The sequence below is a fragment of the Phanerochaete carnosa genome, assembly GCF_000300595.1.
Source record: "Phanerochaete carnosa HHB-10118-sp unplaced genomic scaffold PHACAscaffold_3, whole genome shotgun sequence".
NCBI lineage: Eukaryota > Fungi > Basidiomycota > Agaricomycetes > Polyporales > Phanerochaetaceae > Phanerochaete > Phanerochaete carnosa.
Genome location: NW_006767630.1, coordinates 115110 through 134426, shown reverse-complemented (window position 1 = coordinate 134426; position 19317 = coordinate 115110). Strand labels below are relative to the sequence as shown.

General features: G+C 54.5%; 8 protein-coding genes across 8 annotated transcripts; 5 read left to right on the top strand and 3 right to left on the bottom strand.

Annotated features, from left to right (window-relative positions):
- Positions 1-80: 80 nt before the first annotated feature.
- On the top strand, positions 81-1152 carry PHACADRAFT_251106 (uncharacterized protein). The gene has a single exon (XM_007392735.1). The coding sequence runs from the start codon at positions 131-133 to the stop codon at positions 1013-1015; it is 885 nt and encodes a 294-aa protein (XP_007392797.1). The 5' UTR covers positions 81-130; the 3' UTR covers positions 1016-1152.
- Positions 1153-1559: 407 nt separating this feature from the next.
- On the bottom strand, positions 1560-3019 carry PHACADRAFT_251103 (uncharacterized protein). The gene is made up of 6 exons (XM_007392734.1): positions 2841-3019; positions 2675-2787; positions 2268-2608; positions 2097-2212; positions 1926-2039; positions 1560-1877 (listed from the first exon to the last, which is right to left on the bottom strand). The coding sequence occupies exons 1-6, from the start codon at positions 2973-2975 to the stop codon at positions 1695-1697; spliced, it is 1002 nt and encodes a 333-aa protein (XP_007392796.1). The 5' UTR covers positions 2976-3019; the 3' UTR covers positions 1560-1694.
- A 1626-nt stretch (positions 3020-4645) lies between these two features.
- On the top strand, positions 4646-5964 carry PHACADRAFT_251102 (uncharacterized protein). Its single transcript, XM_007392733.1, has 5 exons — positions 4646-4834; positions 4886-5235; positions 5292-5401; positions 5449-5556; positions 5617-5964. Exons 2-5 carry the CDS (start codon positions 5190-5192, stop codon positions 5776-5778), a joined length of 426 nt encoding a protein of 141 aa, XP_007392795.1. The 5' UTR covers positions 4646-4834; positions 4886-5189; the 3' UTR covers positions 5779-5964.
- A 615-nt stretch (positions 5965-6579) lies between these two features.
- On the top strand, positions 6580-7955 carry PHACADRAFT_138618 (uncharacterized protein; the record flags this gene model as incomplete). The annotated part of the gene is made up of 3 exons (XM_007392732.1): positions 6580-6901; positions 6963-7337; positions 7408-7955. Exons 1-3 carry the CDS (start codon positions 6754-6756, stop codon positions 7953-7955), a joined length of 1071 nt encoding a protein of 356 aa, XP_007392794.1. The 5' UTR covers positions 6580-6753.
- A 1706-nt stretch (positions 7956-9661) lies between these two features.
- PHACADRAFT_251100 (uncharacterized protein) lies at positions 9662-11342 on the top strand. The gene is made up of 8 exons (XM_007392731.1): positions 9662-9683; positions 9765-10001; positions 10056-10075; positions 10130-10215; positions 10265-10517; positions 10570-10783; positions 10840-10916; positions 10972-11342. The coding sequence occupies exons 2-8, from the start codon at positions 9862-9864 to the stop codon at positions 11259-11261; spliced, it is 1080 nt and encodes a 359-aa protein (XP_007392793.1). The 5' UTR covers positions 9662-9683; positions 9765-9861; the 3' UTR covers positions 11262-11342.
- A 1097-nt stretch (positions 11343-12439) lies between these two features.
- Positions 12440-14036, top strand: PHACADRAFT_206354 (uncharacterized protein; the record flags this gene model as incomplete). Its single annotated transcript, XM_007392730.1, has 8 exons — positions 12440-12665; positions 12720-12886; positions 12948-12970; positions 13022-13104; positions 13159-13341; positions 13394-13568; positions 13627-13699; positions 13755-14036. Exons 1-8 carry the CDS (start codon positions 12617-12619, stop codon positions 14034-14036), a joined length of 1035 nt encoding a protein of 344 aa, XP_007392792.1. The 5' UTR covers positions 12440-12616.
- Positions 14037-15485: 1449 nt separating this feature from the next.
- Positions 15486-17602, bottom strand: PHACADRAFT_26138 (uncharacterized protein; the record flags this gene model as incomplete). Its single annotated transcript, XM_007392643.1, has 3 exons — positions 15486-16624; positions 16686-17430; positions 17513-17602. The coding sequence occupies 3 exons, from the start codon at positions 17600-17602 to the stop codon at positions 15486-15488; spliced, it is 1974 nt and encodes a 657-aa protein (XP_007392705.1).
- Positions 17603-17658: 56 nt separating this feature from the next.
- On the bottom strand, positions 17659-18378 carry PHACADRAFT_50644 (uncharacterized protein; the record flags this gene model as incomplete). Its single annotated transcript, XM_007392692.1, has 2 exons — positions 17659-18255; positions 18289-18378. Coding segments are annotated over 2 exons (687 nt in total), but the record flags the coding sequence as incomplete, so codon positions are not given.
- Between the last annotated feature and the right edge of the window lie 939 nt (positions 18379-19317).

The following is a 19317-nucleotide window of genomic DNA, read 5'->3' as shown; positions in this document are numbered from 1 at the left end:
AAATTGCGCCACCTCCAGCCGACAGACGCCTCGGTAAATACACTCCCAATCTATAGCGAGCATTTATTAACACATCAGACGTTTTTCACCAGTGCTCGAGCAAGGGTTCAATTCAGTTGCTGACTGCGAGATGCTCCTGGTGAACTACTTCCCATCCGAGTTCACGCATGGTGATCAAGACCTCATCGAGATGTTAATCGCTACGGCAACAGTGTGGCTCGACCTCTGTGACATACAGCTGGCATCTCGTAACATTGTGGTCGATGTGCTGGAGAAGATGGTCAGAGCGGCAGACGCGTTGTCCAGGGAGTCCGCTTTGGCACCGCTTGATAGCGTAGTAGGTGTCTCGCAGGGCGGCGGCAGCCTTGAGGTCGGAGCTGGCCATCGGCGGTGGATCTTGCAGCTTGATTGGAAGAGCGAGACGCTGAAATCGCGATATGGCGCACTCTACAGGCAACTCTTGCACGCGCTCGCGAAGGCGTACAAGCTGGGCAAGCTCCGTGGCGACCAGAATTTGATTCGGGAATGTTTACACAACATGCTCGATGCGTCACACAAGAACTCAGAATATGAGTATACATGCGAGGTAGATGCCTGCCCCTGGACTGGGCACAGCAATCCGTACCGTCACGAAGGCTACCACCATGTCAAGTGCGATCTGCTCGCGAAGAGCGCCAAACCCGCCTCCGCCGCGGGAGCCCGTGATCGGGAGTCGCCGTCTGGCTCAGAACTACGGCTGTCGTCATTGTCGCCCAACCTAGCCATTTCATCCGATCCACCACAAGGGCTTACCCACGCTGCTCCATATCGCACAACGGCTCACGAACTTGAAGGTTTTCTGGCGCCAGTGATCGACACGCCCGGATACCGGAGTTTGCGCTCTTCGCTTCCGGCTACTGAGCACGAGGCTCGACGTCATGCAATAGCAATGGTGCGGGACGCAAGGTCGATGGAGCAGCTGACGAGACCCGAGGCAGTGCAGGTTGCGCCTGGACGGCGGAGATCCTGGGGCTGACGATGCGGGCTGGGCGCGAGCATGTATATTCCACCGACACATACAGTAATAGATTATATGTGTAGAGTTGTCATTTGTGGGTGCGATGATGATGACGCGAGCGCATGGGTCGTTGTGGGTGCCTTGTTGACATCCGACTATGGAAGTACATTAATTCTACTAAAAAGCCATGCAGCGATATTCGAAGATCATACGCGTGAAATAAGAACCCCTAGCTGCCGATTGTACACCACTTCTCGCAAAATAGAGCATAGTTAGTTAGCATTACGACGCAGAGGTGACACCGCTCGACGCGTTTTGTCAATACCGATCGACTCGCCAAAGGATGGCGCGCAGCCTCATTCCGCGCGTCGACCTGCATCAGAGGAAATCCAACTACTGAGACGGGCTCGGAACGTGACGTAAAGCAACACATGAAGCGTTCGCTTGCGAAACCGCGACTAGAACAGAAAAAAACATGGGAGGTACATTGAACACGGCTTGTCGCATTGGGACAAGCAAGATCAGATGCTGATCACAACAAAATATCGCTTGAAAGGCTCCTTTTTGCGAGGCTACAAAGCAGATAAGTAGATACAAGTATTTGGAACGTGAGGGACCAAGACAACCAGGCGATTTCCCACATAACGACCTTCGATAGTGATACACGACCTATGACTAACGGTGCGCGTCGCGTACACTACTGATTCGCGGCATCGATGGCCTGCGCATCAGGGTGCGAGGCCTGAGGCGCCCCAAGGCCATCGAGTCGTACTCGGTAATTGTCCCGCAGCTCCTTTGCCGCCCCTTGAAGCGCTGGCAGACTTGCGCCAGGGCCATCCCAATTGGCGATCTCATCGAATAGGGCATGCCAGGTAGTCAACTAGAAGACGTATCAGCACTAGAAGGGCGCGTGCAGAACTCGACTTACCCGTTCTACTCCAATAGCAGTATCCGCAGGGATGGAATAAGACCAAGAGCGCAGCAGTAGCTTATCTATATCCTGCACCTTGAATACCATCACAGTAGCATCTCGAAGGATTGACTTCATTGTGCTCAGTCATGCCAGCCGGTGTGTGAGATGTCAAAGGGAGAAACGTACATCGAAGAGCTCTAGTAGCTCGACCGTGGCTTCGTTGGCGACGACGTAGGGAGCATATTGCTTCAATCTGTTCCAGGTATTCGCTATCCATTTTACGGACGCTTCGTAGAACCTAGCTAACAAAGCGGGTCAGTACATGCTTGAAAGAGAGATTAATATTGCAAGGCGCACAGATGTCGTTCCTAAGGGAGCAGGCTTCCAGTCGCGGGAATAGCACCTCTTGGAAAGCCGGAGGACACTTGGCATATTGATGATTGAGTTCTGATCTGAAGAGTAGCAAGATGCCGATAACACCAAAATGCCCGCCTCGCAGCGCAGGGGATCGGAGATCTTGATGAAGGGCCAGCTGGTTGATAGCGTGAATGGCCAGGTATACGCACAAAACAGGAGATTCTGGAGTTCCCATGCGTCCAAGCAGCTCCGCTAGCTGCGATCTGTGGGACTCGGGAGTGGGACCCCATGTCCAGGACCGTCGAACGGACTTGATCTTCGTCCAAGGCTTTTGTTCTAACCTAGCAAAAATGTCCTTTCCATCAGACCTGTGGAAAAGGAGATGGGGCTACAGTTAGAGAGCGTACCGCCATAAGCCTTCCTTGCATAAGGGGAGAGCGAATGCCTTGGACAGGACATTCAGGGTGACTTGACGAAACTGGTACGAGACGGCCAGCAAGGACGTCACGGGATTCGAGGTCTGGGAAGCCTCGGTCAGTCAGAACGGTAGACACACCGTGCTCAAAGCCCAACCTGATCTATGGGCTCTGTCTCCGTGTTGGCTGTAGACAAAGACCCGAAAATGAGATCATCAACGTAACGAGCAATCGTCGTCGAGACTATGGCGTGGATAACCTCGGAAGGAAGAGCGGGACGGAGAGTGCTCATCGCCTCAGGTCCTGGATGTCAGAAGACCTAGTGCGCCTGCATCGCTCGCCTCGGCGAAAGAAGCGTTACTGATCAGGCCTGGTGGTAGAATCCTGCAGACCGGGCACTGACGTAAATATGCCACTGTCACGTGCGTGTTTGATCCGGACGACGCGCGCTTGTTGCGACGTCCGAGATAACCGACAACGCACGGCATGCGTTTCTTTCCACTCATAAATCTCGACCTAGCCAAGCTATCCTTATGATTAATGCCCGCAAACACATGACATGCTATGCTTGCTGAATCGTAGCTCGTCTTCCTACACAGCTGTCTGGACCTCTCATGTTCTGTCAGCTGCTCTTCCGGACGCTACTTGAAATTTGAAAGCCCATCGCATCACACTGCTTTCGCCCACAAATATGTGTAGCAGCGGAAAGCAGCACATCACAACGACTGTACTACTGTTTGAAGTTGAATGTTTGACAGTGCCTAGCGAGACATTGTTGCAACGAATAACATGAAACTCACCTCGCTCCCGCGCATGCTTGTCGCGTCGTCAAAAATTCGCGGGCGAGTTTGACCGCAAATAGTATCTTTTCTCTTCTTTCTGGCTTATGTGCACACTTGGCTCATTCAACCAGCCTACCAGTTCTCCTATGTCCGCACATTAGTTCGACCACTACCATGCACGTCTTGGCTCTGCGGAACCTCATTATCTCAATTCTCCCAAGTCTGCTTGCTATCATTATTGTCATAGCTTTCTCTCAATTTAATGTCTGTATGCAGCCTTCAGCCACGTGAAGTCACTATCGCGGAGCGATCTTCTTCTCAGCAGCAGGCCAGTGCGTGTAATTCGACTCATGATAACCCACTGTATCGCCACCTGTTCGACTTTGCCATCTCGATTTCCAGCCCTTACTTCAATGCGAGAGCCCTACACTCAATCACAAACTAGTTTTCAATCTACGCTGAACCTTCCTCTATCGTCATGCAGTGATAACTAACCGAGCACAGCGTGTGCTCGAGTCTAATCTGCTGCGAGGTACGTAAATCTGATTATATACGTCGATCCTGACACTAAACGCGTTTCTATACCTCGGACTCGACATTTCTGTTGGCTTGAAGTCGTCAAAGAGGAGACGTACCGGTTAGAATCGAATGGCGAAGATTAGAAGATGCAAAACGAGTTGCTTGAGTCGCGACGACGCCACTCATGCTCGTCCGTTTCAGCCTATGAAGCGCTTTCAATACCGACAGGACTGCGCTGTCCTCTGTACGGATCCTTTCAACAACTCTCGCATTCAAATGATGCCCGGGCTTTGATACGAGATGGATCGTCAATACCTTCCAAATGCATATGCACACCATACGGCAATCACCGAAGGCGCGTCAAAGCTCCACACTTGCCCTACTCCTCCCAGGCCAAGACTCTCATGGCTCTCACACTCTCTCACAACTCTCATCCCCACCCGAACGCCCTTGAAGCAGGATACAGGATAGACATCGAGAACATATCGCAGGTGATTCTTATATTATCTTCTTGCCAGGTTAATTCTGAACATACGCAGTGCCACATCGGATATGACGAGATTACCTGTCGAAGTTCTACACTTGGTGTTGGCATTCTACGTCGCGACCTACATCGACGAGATGGTCGGCCTCAAGGCCTCGTGTACAGAAGAGGAAGATAGCGATGAAGAGGTGCTGCAGCTACATCTTGTAGCCTGCGAGGTGTGATGTTGAAATAGCCACAGACCACGAACGGTGTCGTCGCTCGACCCATCGTCCCTCTCCTCCTGGTGTCGTACCAATTCCGCCAGGTGACGCTGGAAATATTGTCAAAGCATCTGGGGATACCGCTCGATGAGTCTGGGGATAGGTGCGTCACTTACTGAATGGTGGTTGGAAGCATACCTGACGTTAGCTGCAGACTGCAAACTAGCCCATGGTCACGCCTAGCTATCGTGCGCGACTATGTCCTCACTGGATCCACTACCGGTGCGATTGTGGCAGAGCTCGAGTCCGTTGCTCGCTCCTCCCCGACACTTGCTGTGTATATCTTTGCCAAGACGTCGCTGCGGCAAATCGAGCGCGTGCCGCGGACTTGCAACGCCAAGGCCTTGACGGTTGGCGACTCACAATTTGCGCATGCCCAGACGCTATGGTACGACGCGGTGAAGTTTGCGAACGATACTTGTCACAAGGCAGCCCTCACCCCGATCACGGCGCGGCCGATGCTTGTCCGATATGCGTGGAATACTCTCGCAAAGGTCGACGTTGGTATGTCTCGCTCTGACGTCTCCAGTAATGCCTCGCGCTGACTGTCGACGTCATAGCTCAGCGGTACGGGACGCTCCTGCCTATACTGGTGCGCGGCGTGCAGGTCTTACTTATCGCCCAGGCGTGCGACGTAAGGCGTTCCGAAGGCGAGCCCGCACGACTTCCAGTACGTCATCCTCTACCGCGTGGTACCAGCACTTACAGGGCATTCAGGGCTATCTTCCACGTTTTCTACAAACGTTGCAGCACGCCGATCGCTCAACGCACCTGGAGCGCAAGCATGGTGCACACGCTGAAGTCGTGATGCCGAGCATCCAGGATGTGCGTTCCTTTCTCTATCCGCCGCTCTCAAGAGCATTGTGCTGATCAATCCTATCTCAGATGTCGAGTCTTTGCATCCTGCTACAGCGTGTCCTCGAGATCGACGTACCAGAATCCGAAGTCTACGACGAGTGCAAGACAATCGCGCGCACGATGAAGGACGAGTGCGAGGCGCTGCTCAGCCAGATACAAGCGGCGCCGTCTGGAGTGGTCTCTTCATGACCCTGGACCATGATGGATGTTCGCTTTCCCTGAATAATCTCGTATATTTACCCACCGCTTCTACTTCATATTGATCAACTCTCGCGTTTCTTGGATCGACTGCATGGCGCTCGTTTTTTTTGCTTTGTATCTCTGTTTTGTATACTTCTTCCCGCATCTCTCGTATCGCAGGTCAACATCGCGAGCTTCAGCCACGGCAAACGGAAGAGAGCTTCAACAGTTCAAATTCAAACTTCAAGCTACAAGCTGGCGGGCTGTCTATGCAAAATCGTAGCTGGGATGACCTACCATTAAGCTTACGGTCATACGGCTTCAATCTGAGTATTTGTGTGGCGCGCATTGGCATCTGCTCTCCCCGAGTTCCGGGGCCGCGTAATCTGCCTAAGCGCGATGCCGCGCGCCGTGGGCACGTGACCATAAGCACGGCTCAGGCGTTGAAACAGAAAAGTGATCATCCACTCATTGCCGTCCGATGCTGGCGAGATGAAGTTCTGGAGCGTGCACGCTATTATTACGAAGATTACTAGCATGTGGGTGACTTGTTGGTTTCAATAATAATATACGGCATCTATACCTTTCCTAGAGTCGCGGCAATGTGCTCCAAGTGAAGACCATTGTGGCTCTCAGGGTTTCAACACCAACAGCCCTAACCCCCCTTCGTACCCAGTCTCTCGCGGCCACTTCTCTAAGTTCTATTTACTCAACTCGGAGTTAACCGTTGGGTACTGGCGAATGCCTGTCGCGCATGAAAACTCTTCAAAATATCCATGGCCACAGACGTGGCTCGCATCCGGCAGTGCGGGAGATTCAACATTGGTTTGAAACCCGCGCCCGTAGCGAGATGATCGCTGATTTTGTCTTCTGTTCCGTTTTGAACAGCAGACAGTTTCATGTAGGATCTGGAACACCACTTCGAAGCCGTACGAACGGCACGCATGGGTTCTTCAGATAAGCTTAAGGAGATAGAGCAAAGCAATGGGCCTCCCACATAGCCCTCCGAACATGCCCTTCGCACAAATCGACGACGAGGGAATATCTATCTGCTACCAGGACACTGGCGCGCCGGATGGCTCCTCGACGTATACCACTCTCGTTTGCACGCATGGTGCAATGATCAACTCATGTGCGTGTAATGGCGGGTTTAACGGGAGATCTCTGACGCTCCATATTCGTCACATATGTAGCTATGTGGGATCGCATGGGACCGTATGCCTCCAAATACGGTCTGCGCATGATCTCGCTTAACGAGCGTGACTACGCCGGGTCTTCTCCGCACACAAAAGAAGAGCTGGCACAAATAACGAGCCCCGACGGGGAGGTCCAAGCGCATGCAGTGCGCAGATCAGGATTAGAGATGGCCCAATTTCTCGCATACGTCTGTCGGGCATTGAACGTCCCTGTCATTTCAGGCGAGGGAGCCAAGAAGCAGGGCGGACTAGTGCTAGTCGCATGGTCCGCAAGTGGCATTGCAGCTCTATCCATGCTAGGAGATCCTCGGACAATGGGAAGCGATCTGACGGCTACGCTGGCTCCTTACCTGCGCAAGGTCATCCTTCATGGTGCGCAGCAGAGTCCTTATGCCCACGCGGTCGAACGCTCAGCGCTCAACGCTCATCTTTATTCCCACAGATCCACCGTCAGTTGTATTTGGCGAAACACCTGACCTGGGCATCCCCTGGCCTGTCACCGATCCCACAATCCCACCCGAACGGATCCCGGATGCAATCATCGACTGGGTATCTTCATCCTTCTCTCCTGTGCCAGAAGGAGTCCCCATCACAGCCGAATCATTGCGCGAGCATCATGCAGTCCTTCCGGGCACGCCGACGCTCCGTGCCCTGTCCCCAGAGGATTACAAGCGCATTGTCGAACCTGGGTTTAGTGGACGCGGACTCGGTTTGATTTTGATGACGAACGAGGCGATCCACCGCGCACATGCACACCGCACATTCTCTGATGCGGATGCAGTCTTGCCCGGGGTCGACATCCTCTGTCTTTACTGCGACCATACTCCGTGGACTAGTACCTGGGGAGCCAAAATGTTCCAAGACTTAGCTAGCGAGGCGGCCGACCCAGGTAAGAAGAAGCGAAAAACTGCTTTCCTGAGGCTGCAGAATGCGAACCACTTCGTGAGTCCCCTTTACTCAGTGGGGCCAAGTTTGCTGATCCACGTGTAGGTTCATTGGAACGAACCAGAGAGGGTGGCTCGCCTGTTGGCGGAGAATTGCAACTTACCCCTTTAGGGGTGACTTGTCCTGCTATGCACACAGTTAGGAATATCGAGACTGTCGAATGTGCTTATAGTACAATATATGAAGATCGTCTATCGCCGACTTTTCGTTCGCTTAGACCTAGTAAAGGTGAGCCTGTGCACATTATATGTTATCCTTCGCGCACGATAGTAGTGGAACAGCCTCCCCAGAGACTATTCAATAACCGGCCTTGCGGTTGCGCACGAAGGCCTACCGATGCCACTCCTGACACCTTCTCTCTTACCGATAGCCTCACCAACACAGGACGCTTGGCCGACAACTATGCCGATTCCGCAATGCTGTCGAAGGACCGGTCTTACCCACATAATATTACGATATCCTGCACCATACCCAGCGATGATGCGTCAGAGAAGAGGACGATGATCGCGAGTATGCTTCGATACCGTCTCCTGAGGAACTCGGAAACGGCGACAATGAACGGCAACAAAGCAGGGCGCGGCCGATCAACACGCCCAGCAACCAATATTTGCATGATGCCGTGTATGCTGACGATGAATTGCACACAAGTGGTTCAGTCGGCGATGAGTATACTTGTAGAAGAGCTTTCTCTCCAGGCATTTTATAGCTGTAAGGGCGTCTGATCAGCCTCTTCCGCGCAAGAAGTCTACAAAAAAATATCAACGTTTTCTCATGCACAGAATAGCCCAGGCATACGAGATATCTTTGCTCTTTCGAGCGCGAGATATCGTGAACAGGATCGGACAGAGACTCCTCGTGGGAAGCGCAGACTGAGATATGTCGTCATAGCACACAAACTCTGCACTTATAACACATTGTACAAGTGTCTTTGCTATTCCCGCCAAGGTTAGTATACTAAGAAACAGAGCTCAATTCTTGTGCCGCGTGCCCGTACGACGCGTTCGCTATGCACATGGGCCTGTGCTTGCCAGGGGACAGTATGACCGTCAGACTGCCGGGTTCTTAGGCTTAGTGTCTTAAGTCCGAACAGGATCTGGCACGCTGAAAGAATCTCGAAATTTTTTCTAGCTATGCTGTCGAATTATAGTCACGTAGAGGAATCTGTAATGCAACGCCCTGCGTGGCGGGTTTGCTCAAACGGAAAGGAGCGGGAATTGGCGCTTATGAGAAGCGGGACTACCCGATTTAGCAGGCATCGGCGCCGGCATTCCCACGAAACCTTCGATTCTAACAATCACGGTACACTGCGGCCACTCTTGGGTAAGTTTAGCATCACCATAGCAGCCGCATTTCTTCGACTGAATTGTAGGAATTGCGCAGATGTTTGAGTGCTCAGCTCTGCTCAAAGCTCCCGAGCGACTTCTGCATCTCTGAAATTCAACCGTGTCCGAGTCATCCTTTGATTCTCTCACTGCTTGTCATGAAGGGCACATCATCGAGTCTCGCATTCGTGGTAGTTATATATTACTCATCTGCTCTATGATGTGGTGTATTTAACACACTACCCGGCGTAGATTCCACCTGCAGCCATTTCGTTCAGCCCGGGTACCCGCGTTCGAGATGGCTTCGTGTCGCTTGAGGGGTATCCGGATTCCCGTACGCGCACAATAGCGTATGCGAGGGATCCCTGTGACCCGCTTCCTGTGCCGTTCTCATGGCTTCTCCGCCAATTATAACCTGCCGTAATCTTCGGCTCGGCCATCAGGACTGGTGGTGAGTATATAGACCTTTATTCGTACCATCGTCACTGGAGTCGGCGCAGATCATGCTGACGCGCGGGATTCTCTGTGCCAGCAATTCATATGCCCGCTGTCAATCTCGACAGAAGACGGCTCATAAATAGCCGGCGTGTACTCGTCGCTATCTGGGTACTGCGGGTCCCGCCTTGAATATGGCGCACGTCGGTATACTGCTACTCTCCAGCCTTTTCGTCTCTTATGCGGTCTACGGGCGGGTGTGGAACAATACTGGAGTTGGAGCTATTGCTTTTGAGGAGGCATGGTCAGTACCCGAGCTGATACATCAAGCTGAGTATGTGAAATCCCCCTTGGCTACTCCAGTTGAGTAGCTGAACCTCTACTTTAGTCAAACTGTCCCGCCCGTTGGTGCGCACAAAGTGCTAGCTTCCACGTTTTGCCTGACATAGCGATAATTCTTAGGTCAAACGAATGCGGAACTCGAAGCCAACCTGCTGGACGTACATAATCAACGTTTGGCTCACATGGATGCAACGGGAATTGACTTCGTACCTCTTGTTCACCATGTCTCTGCATCATAAACCTGAAACTCCACAGATGGTTCTGTCCTGCGCGTCACCTTGCATTCAAGGCATCCAGGATCCAACGAATGCCTCCACCACGGCTACGTCAATTAATGACGAGCTCGCTCGCCAGATCTCAAACAACACCCTCCGCTTCGGCGCTTTTGCCGCACTCGCCATGCACGACCCTGCCGTCGCCGCCCAGGAGCTCACGCGCACCGTGAAGGAGCTCGGTTTTCTCGGGGCGCTAATCAACGATTACCAACAAGCGGGCACCGCCGACAACCGTGAGCTCCTCTTCTCCGTGGCCAGTCCCTGAGCTGACGACGCAGCTCGCAGAGACTTTCCTATTTTATGACCAGCCGCAGTACGACGTGTTCTGGCAGACTGTCGTGGACCTCGACGTCCCAGTCTACCTGCACCCTCGCGTGAACCCACCGCCCGTGTCGACGCTCCTGTTCGCTCACGCGCCGTTCCTGATCGGTCCTGCCCAGGAATTTGCGTCCACGCTGTCGACTCACATTCTGGGGCTCTGTACAAATGGCGTATTTGAGTGCGTTCATCACGGTATCCTTGTGTAAACGCAAGTCTGATGCGTTGTTCATACAGCCGTTTTCCGAACTTGACAGTCATCTCTGGGCACCTTGGCGAACGCATTCCGTCTGACCTCGTACGCATAAACGACCGTAGGTCATGCAGCCCTCCTCCGTTCTCTTCACCCCTGATTCCTCATCTCCACAGAGCTCGCCCGCCAGGTCGTCGCAGGGATGCCGATGCAGAAGAATGTGACCTTCTACTTCCAGAATAACATTCTCGAGACGACCTCGGGTAACTTCGCTACGGACCTCGTCAAGTTCCATGCGCAGCAGATTGGACTGGAGCGCATTTTGTACTCGGTCGATTACCCCTATGTGACGATGGAGGAGGGCGCAGCGTGGTTAGACACTGAGGTGCCGACGTTCTTGAATGAGCAGGAAGCCCTCGCGTTGAAGAGGGGGCTCGCTATCGAGGCACTAAAGTTGAACCAGTAGGAGCAGTGACAGGGCAATGTAGTGTGCGCCGAGTGAGCTGAACGTCCATATGGAGATTTAACTAGTTATCCAATATCATGCTCTAAGGACTGGCTCACGTAGTGCTCTGGTGGGAATAATTTAGCACTGTTCAAGGGCCCAAGCCAACGAAGACGTTCATTATGCCAGGCATGCTTGTTCTCCGCGGCTTTCGGGCTTGGGGTACGGCCGTATCGCTGGTCACGTTCGTCGAGGGCTCAAACTCACTGCGCCTACCCGAGCTCGGTATAGCGACTGCGGACGACTTTGTCTGTGCCATACTGCCAGCTGCTGCTACCGTCGTAGGTGGCTGGGTGTGCATGATCACTGGGTTACCGACGACATGGACATGGAAATCGCACGATTAGCCCCTGGTCGCGTCGGGTCTGAACATACGCAGCAATGTTCACGCAATCCATTTTGTCGTTCGCCGCCCCAAGAGTTGCGCCCTGCAAAGTATCACGAGTTAGTGCACGCGCTCTAGGCATACATTGCGCGACATTTTTGCATATGAGCTTAGTAAGATCACAAAGGATGCATTCCCACCGGCAGCCGCATTGAAAGCCGCTCTGTAGATGAGCCTCTTCAGACTTTCATTTGTGTACTCGCGCGATACAATGCATGACGAGCGCGACTACCATAACTGGCTCGCGTGCCAGCTGAATCGAAACTTAAAGCTTCGTCACGTAGACTGGGAACACGACTCCCTGGATTGTTTACGACGTAGATGTGCGATGCACGATGAAATCTCGTGTTCAGGTGAAGGCAAATCAGGGTGACGTGTGTGACGGCAAGGGCTGACGAAGCGGAACCAAAGTAAAAGTTGACGAACAGCTTCCTGCCCGCTTAGTAACGCCTGCTCCCTGAGTGCACTATCATTACAGCCTCTAACAGCGTTGCCCAACACGAATCATACGCTTCGTACGACGACAGCATGCTAACTCCGCACACGTGCAAAAAATGAGAGTGATAGACGTCCCTAGCCTGAATGCCGAACGAAGTTGCCGGCGGCCTTTGTGGCGTGCACCAGATTACCGCCCGAGACGGTCGCTTACAAATCTTGCAGCACGCCATCGACTCAGTCGCATTGACCAAACGTTGCCCCGAGTTTTAATGAATTATCCTCGGTGATGACAAAGATTGCATCCCACGGTGCAACCGCCATAGATGCTGGGCATGGAGCTCTTGAATGCTCTTCGGCCTGCGGGAGATACGCACTCCCGGGCCGAGATCGAAACGCATTTTTGGAGTGTCTCAGACGGGGAGCTATATAACATCCACAGACTCGGCCCACGTCGGTCATCTGCATCAGCGCTAGCTCCCATACCACTTCCTCAATGGCTCCAATCAAGAACGGCCGCCTTCTTTTCAATGACGTCCCGACCGGTGCGTGGTACCATGTAGGCCCATAACTCTTTCGCCGACATATAGTGCGCATAGGTTATCCCGAACCGGGAAAGACTACCGTCTACGATGAATCCCAGACCATCGATCTCGACGGCGTGTCCCTCAACGGCGGTGTGCTCGTCAAGATCCTGGTCATCAGCATAGATCCGTACTTGCGAGGCAAGATGCGCAAACCAGATCCCTCAAACAAGAGCTACAGTGTGTGTATCCCTCGCAATCAGTTCATGCGTTTCGGGCGAGCCTGACCTGAACGTTTCACAGGCCACGTTCGCGCTGGGGGAGCCGTATGTGCATCGTAGCCAGGTACACGAACGATCTGACTAAACGCGTCCCAGAATTGCGAACTTTGGTGTTGGCGTCGTTCTTCGCTCTGAAAACGCCAAGGCAAAACCAGGAGATCATCTATACGGCACGTACCGTACGTCGAGCGCTCCCAGCCCCTCTCTTTGCTGGAACTAAAGCCCGTCTTTAGCATTTCAAGACTACGCCGTCTTACCCAATGTCGACCAGCTGCTCCTGTTGAAAAACGAGGAGAAGCTGCCGTGGGCTGCGTATGTCGGCGCGATCGGCATGCCAGGCCAAACCGCGTGGACAGGCTGGAAGGAGTACGCGGCACCGGAGAAGGGCGACGTCGTGTTTGTCACCGCTGCCTCTGGTAAGTGTCCCCCACTGAATCCTTTCGGGACCGCATCCTGACGTGTGCACAGGGCCCGTCGGAGCGTTCGTCGTCCAGCTTGCCAAGCTGCAAGGACTGAAGGTCATCGCGTCTGCAGGCACAGACGAGAAGGTCGCCTTCGTCAAGAGCATCGGGGCCGACGTCGCGTTCAACTACAAGACCACGAGCACCTCGGAGGTGTTGCACAGGGAGGGGCCAATAAACATGTGAGTTGAGACAGCAGCCCCGTGCCAGATTGAAGGCTGAAGCACCGCGGTCCCCCAGATACTGGGACAATGTCGGCGGAGAGAGCCTCGACGCAGCACTTGCCAACGCCGCGAACGGCGCCCGCTTCCTCGTACGTCCCCTCCCCTCTCCATCCCCCTGCCCGCATACGTTGACCTCGAGCACAGGAATGCGGCATGATCTCGCAGTACAACGCGACGCCGTACACGCTCATGAACCTGATGGCCATCGTCCGGAACGCGCTGCACCTTCACGGCGTCCTCGTCATGCAGCTCTTGCCCAAGTACCGCGACGAGTTCTACCGCGAAGTGCCCGGGATGGTTGCCCGCGGCGAGATCAAGTACATTGAGGATGCCAAGCGCGGCCTCGAGTGGGCGGGCCACGCCATCTCCGACGTGCAGCAGGGCAAGAACCACGGGAAGAGCGTCATCATCGTGAACGAGGAGTGAGCTCTCGGTCGACGTCAGTTTCGATAGCCCTGCGCATGGAAGGATATGCAGTACTGTAGAGTCAAGCGTTGATAACGGGCTCCGCTTCACTTCGTCCAGCCATACTACCAATCGATACACAACTGCGTCTGCCAAAGAAGTTTATTTTTAAGCTACTAGGAGGGCATTGATCGTCGTTTATACGCTACGATCGCGGCAAGAGACACATCGTCGCTCTTGAAGGTTACAACTCTCACGAAAGACGACCGTGGTGCGGCATGACGTGAGGGGACCAGGTTCGTATTCATGGCCTTGAATCCACGGTCGTCAGCTCCAGGTCCTCCGACCACAGAAGTTTGGCTTGCGAGTATTCTCGAAACTTCGCGTATCTGGCTTGCACGATGCGTTTTCATCGCTTTGTCATCCTGCCGCAGGCAGCAGGACTCCTACCCAGTGGGAATGGATGTTCCGTCGCCGGATGCAAGGCGAAGAGGATGCATGCGGCCTTGGGAATGAGCAGGGCGAGCAGGTGAGAGGTTCAAAACGGCGATGTTGCACGGGAAGGCGTGTCGCCGTATTGAACATGGTATGCGTACGCAAGCAGAAGAGCAATGACAAGAGGCAAGGTTATTTAAGAAATCTCCGAGGCGTGTGCAGAAATCCATACATGCGGGAGGGCAGAGACGGAGGACTGTGAGCGGTCACAGCCGTCTGCCGTAACAGTGTCCTGCGGACTATAAGAAGTATCGGCTTCAGACAGATGAAAGGTGCCACGTACTACTGTCCAGTAGCCCATCCCAGGCGTAACCTTTCCATCGCTCCATCGCTCCTAAGCACCGACGAGTTGTCGTTAAACTGCCGGGCTCTAGGACTTCATAACTCCAGCCTCCGCCCCAGCCAGGTATTATGCGTTCATGCCGTCACAGGTCGACGCTGCATTGCTGGAATGTGGCGTGTGGTGCATTTGAGTGTGGTTCTCGCTTATGTTGACCTCCAGGGTAGCGAAGCATACGAAGCGGAGCAAGGCGCGACGCGACTACGGATTATGTAGTGATGAGGTGGAGTGCCTGCGAGCAATTGCACAGCGAACGTTAAAAGTCAAAACACTTGGAGTATTCGAAACTCGAGAGGTTATAGCAAGAGGAGGGTCGCGGGTAGCGTATGAGATCGGATCAAACGGCCATCAATCTAAGGCTCCGCTGCTGGCTCTATTGTCTGCATTTACCCAACTGTGTCGGTCTAGCTCAAGGCGCGGCTCAGCACGTCCAGTAGCATGTACACTCACTCCTCGCCACTATCTGCCAGACAGGCTGTCATTACAGCTGTACAGACCTAACGTCGCAACGTTAGGTCTCGTGTTCATGCGCACGACTCAACCAGCTGCGTACAGAGCCACATTCGTACTTGCCCGCTCCCCTGCTGCGGGATATGTCCTGCGTCGTCCTAGCCGAACGAAGCTTTCAAATAGCGTTATCCTGACTTCCCTCGTGTCTCCGCCGACCTCGAACGCGCTATCGGAGTTCGTGCTCCTCTCCTCTGAAGCTTCGGTGCCTGCATCTCGCGCAGAGTTATCGTCTCGTCTTCCAAATCTTGAAGTATGGGCTCGTGCACAGCAGATGCGGCGGGGGCGCTACCGGGAATGATGGCGACCCCGTCGGCATGAGGTCCTCCACTCGAGCTCCTAGGAGGCTCGACCAGTAGCACAACATCACTGCGCAGCGCGTCCTCGCCAACGCTGTTCGTATGCGAGCCACCATTGCAGGGCGCTGGCTGGCTGACGCTGCTTTTGTGCGCACCATCGTAGTGGGACGCGTCCTTGTCATCGCTGCTCTGGTTCGCACCCGCGACAGCGGGCGGCGGCGCTATGCCCGGAACGCTGTCGTGCGAGGCCTTGCGGCCGTCTTCTCTCGCTGAGAGCTCTAGATACTCGAGGTACTCCGCGGGGAAAGAGGCAATAACGGTGAGAGTTGAAGCAGGAGACATGGTAGAGCGCGGAGATGCGGCAAACGCGGCTGGTTTGTAAACGTGGGCGTTGCCGTCGCTAGGTCCGAGGAACGGACTCTGAATAGGGCTTTCCGTGAAGCGGGCGCCGGCACTGTCGTCGTAGGAATGCGACATCCACCTGCAGGCGGGCTCGTTGCATGTCGTAAGCCCCACGTGCGCAGCTTGGAGCATACTCTGCAGTCTCCAGGTAATAAGTCTGCCGCCCTGCGATTGCAAGGGTACTTGGTAGAAGGCTTTCTCGAGGGTATGCAGCAGCCGTAGGAATTGTGTGGGCCAGAGCGGCGGTAGGCTGAACCGACCGAGATGGTACAGTCCACTGAGCAAGCATTGGAATAGATCGGGTGTGAGGGGTACATCGTTGGGGTACCTTCGGTCGTGGTACTCGCCGAGAGTTCTCTCGATGGCGATGATTATCTTCTCTAAAATGGCTTCGATGGCAGAACAAGAAGCGTCATCGGACGACGGTTCTCGGAGCTGGAGCCAAGAGACGGCGGAAATAAAGAACATGTTGAGATATTCGTTGTCGCCACTGGGCATGACTTGCGGGAAATACTGCAGGAGTAGCGCTTCATGGTCCGCGGCTGTGGTCTCGCCGTCATGAAGTACTGCGCGTGTGAGCATCGAAAAAATCAGTCATTTCGCCGTATGTCACACAGATGCACATACCCAGCGTCCTGTTTGGCGCGACCACAAGCTTGCCTTGATTAACAGCCTCTCTGAAGATCGAGAGTCGGAGGCCTCGGTGCCTCCTTAATCCGGACTCAATCTGAACCATCATCCGTAACGCTTCCTGGTACCATACGCTCGTCGCTCGCCACAGAGCGGGTCTTGATTTCTCGTGACGGCCGCCGGCATCGTCTTCCCAACCCGTCAAGCGTTGCAAAATCGCGGAGAGCTCCTCTGTGGCAATGGAATGGGTATGGCCTTGGGCCACGAAACGTTTAAGGTCAGCCACCAGGATCTGTCCAGGGATCTCGCTTTCCTGCGGGGAACTTGCGAGCGTACCGACGGGGAGTGGTTTCAGTGAATAGAACGAAAATATGGAGCCGTGTGCCAGGGCTGAGTGAGGGAGACGGGGCGCGTCGCGCTGCATAGCAAGAAGGATGCACAGGTTCGTGTGCACATTGGCGCAGTTGCTGTCAAATTGCGCCACCGTGGATGGTGTCTCGGGATGGATGGACTCGGTACACTGTTTCACAAAGCTCCATACGCGCGGGTCCTGCGAGGACCGCTGCACCCAGGTCAGGGCGCGGATGAGGAGCGCAGTCTCGCCGATGTCGGCCAGCACGTAGTCGACCACGCCGGGCGACCGGAAGTGAGACTTGGACTGGAACCAACGGGAGGCGGCTTGCCGTACTTCGCCTCGTCCGGACAACCTTCCGTTGATCGCCGCCTTGACCTCCCGGCAACTCTGCAGGTCTCGCTCCCTCCAGCAAGTTGGCACGTTGCGCAATCCAATATGCGCAAGCTCTGAGCAGCTCTTGGCAGCGTACGCGGCCCAGGTCACCCGCAGACGGGTCCAGAACGGCGCCGTGTGACGAAGCTCGTTCCAGCACTGACGCAGACACAAAATGCGGCGCCATACCGCCGCGAAGCAATATACGAACGGCTTCCTGACGGCGTGGTACGCGGCAACGCACGCCCACGCGGTCGGCGACTTGTACGGGCAGCGCGCGAAGAAGATCGGGAGGACGGTGAACGCCGAGGCGACGAGCAGGAACAGCGCCGCGAACACGGTGACGACCTTGGCGACGACGTCGTCGAGCGTCCAGAGGAGGATCACGACGCCGACGAGGAAGAGGACCATGGCGAGCTCGAGGAGAGCGGGGATGGACAGGATCGTGGCCGCGACGTGCCACGCCTCCCACGCCTCGATGCACGCCTGCCGCACGAGGACGTTCTCGCGCGGGAGTGCCAGGGCGGAGTTCCACTTGAGGTACTCGCGGAGCCACTGCTTCGCGAGGATGCCGAACAGCGCGGCGGCGAGGCTGAGCACCAGGCTGATGAAGAACAGGATGTTGATCGATCGCACGGCGGTAGACGGGACGAATGGGGCGGTGTCAAGGATAGAGGCAAGCGTCGAGTTCACGGTAGAGGGAATAATGGTGCCCGTCGCGCGAAGCTGGGCGGAGACGCTCAGAGCGAGGAGCTGGTTCGTGGTGGTGGAGTCGTCCTCGGTGAGCATCGGGTAGGTCTGTACGACAAACGCCGTGAGTATAGCGGAGAACAAACCAGCCTAGGGATCGCAGCCATTATACTCAGTACACACGACAAGATAGAGTAGCGGCGGACGCACAAAAACCAGTAGTGCATCGATATCCTCTGCATAATCCTTCATCTCGGGAATATCATGCTTCATCAAGTGTTGTTCCACTGCTTCCCACCCGTAGAGTGAGGTGCTCTCAGAGGATTTCTATCAGAGAGGCGATTCGTGAGTGAGAACGTCGCGGAGTTGAGGACTGTACCTGGGTCTGAGCGTCCATCGCTCTGTCCCGGGTGGTATGGAAACCCAACAGCGGCATAGGCGGCGGGATGGAAAAGAAGGGCGAGGTGAAGGGCCTAGTAGGAAATGGATGCACGACGTACAAGCTTTATGAGGGTTCGAACAGCATGCGTAAATGCGCAACACTGCTTCATGTCGTCAATCATCATCGAAGCAGTGCGGCTGCAGGCGAATTAGACGTTCGGCGACGATAAGACACAGGTACAGCTCTGCTTCTATCGCGGATGCGAGCGATAACTCACAGGCGCATCTTCTGATGTCCAGAACCCGAGGCGATAAGCAGAGCTTATCCCCGAGCCGAGTTGAGGCGGGACGCTGAGAGCGAGGAGGTGATTTATCGTAGTGAATACCGGGCATGTCTCTACAACCAGTCCAGTCAGTATACCGTAGCAGAAACCGTCCGATGCAAGGAAGCGAAGAAGAGGATTGTGCACGTTGAATCCGCAGGGCGCACTGCCGCGGCGTCATGTTCAGGCGCCCCGAGATAACGTGTGATAATGCAGGGTTATGACAGCGTCCGAGATCTTGATGTCAAGGTTTGATGCATGGTCGATGACGTTGGAAGATGAGCGCACGATGTGTGTCGTGCCACGCTTACGTGTGGTTTCGCAGGCGCAGTTATGCTCAATCGTGTCAAACGCGCGGCGTACATGATCACCATTTTGGTGTTAGCAGCACAAAGGGTGGCTGTTCAGCGATGTAGAACAAGCGAAATAAAAGGACTCGCGAGCTGGCCTTCGTGGCGTCGTCAACGTGACGTATGCCGGCACCCACCGACGGCTTTCACGGTTCACC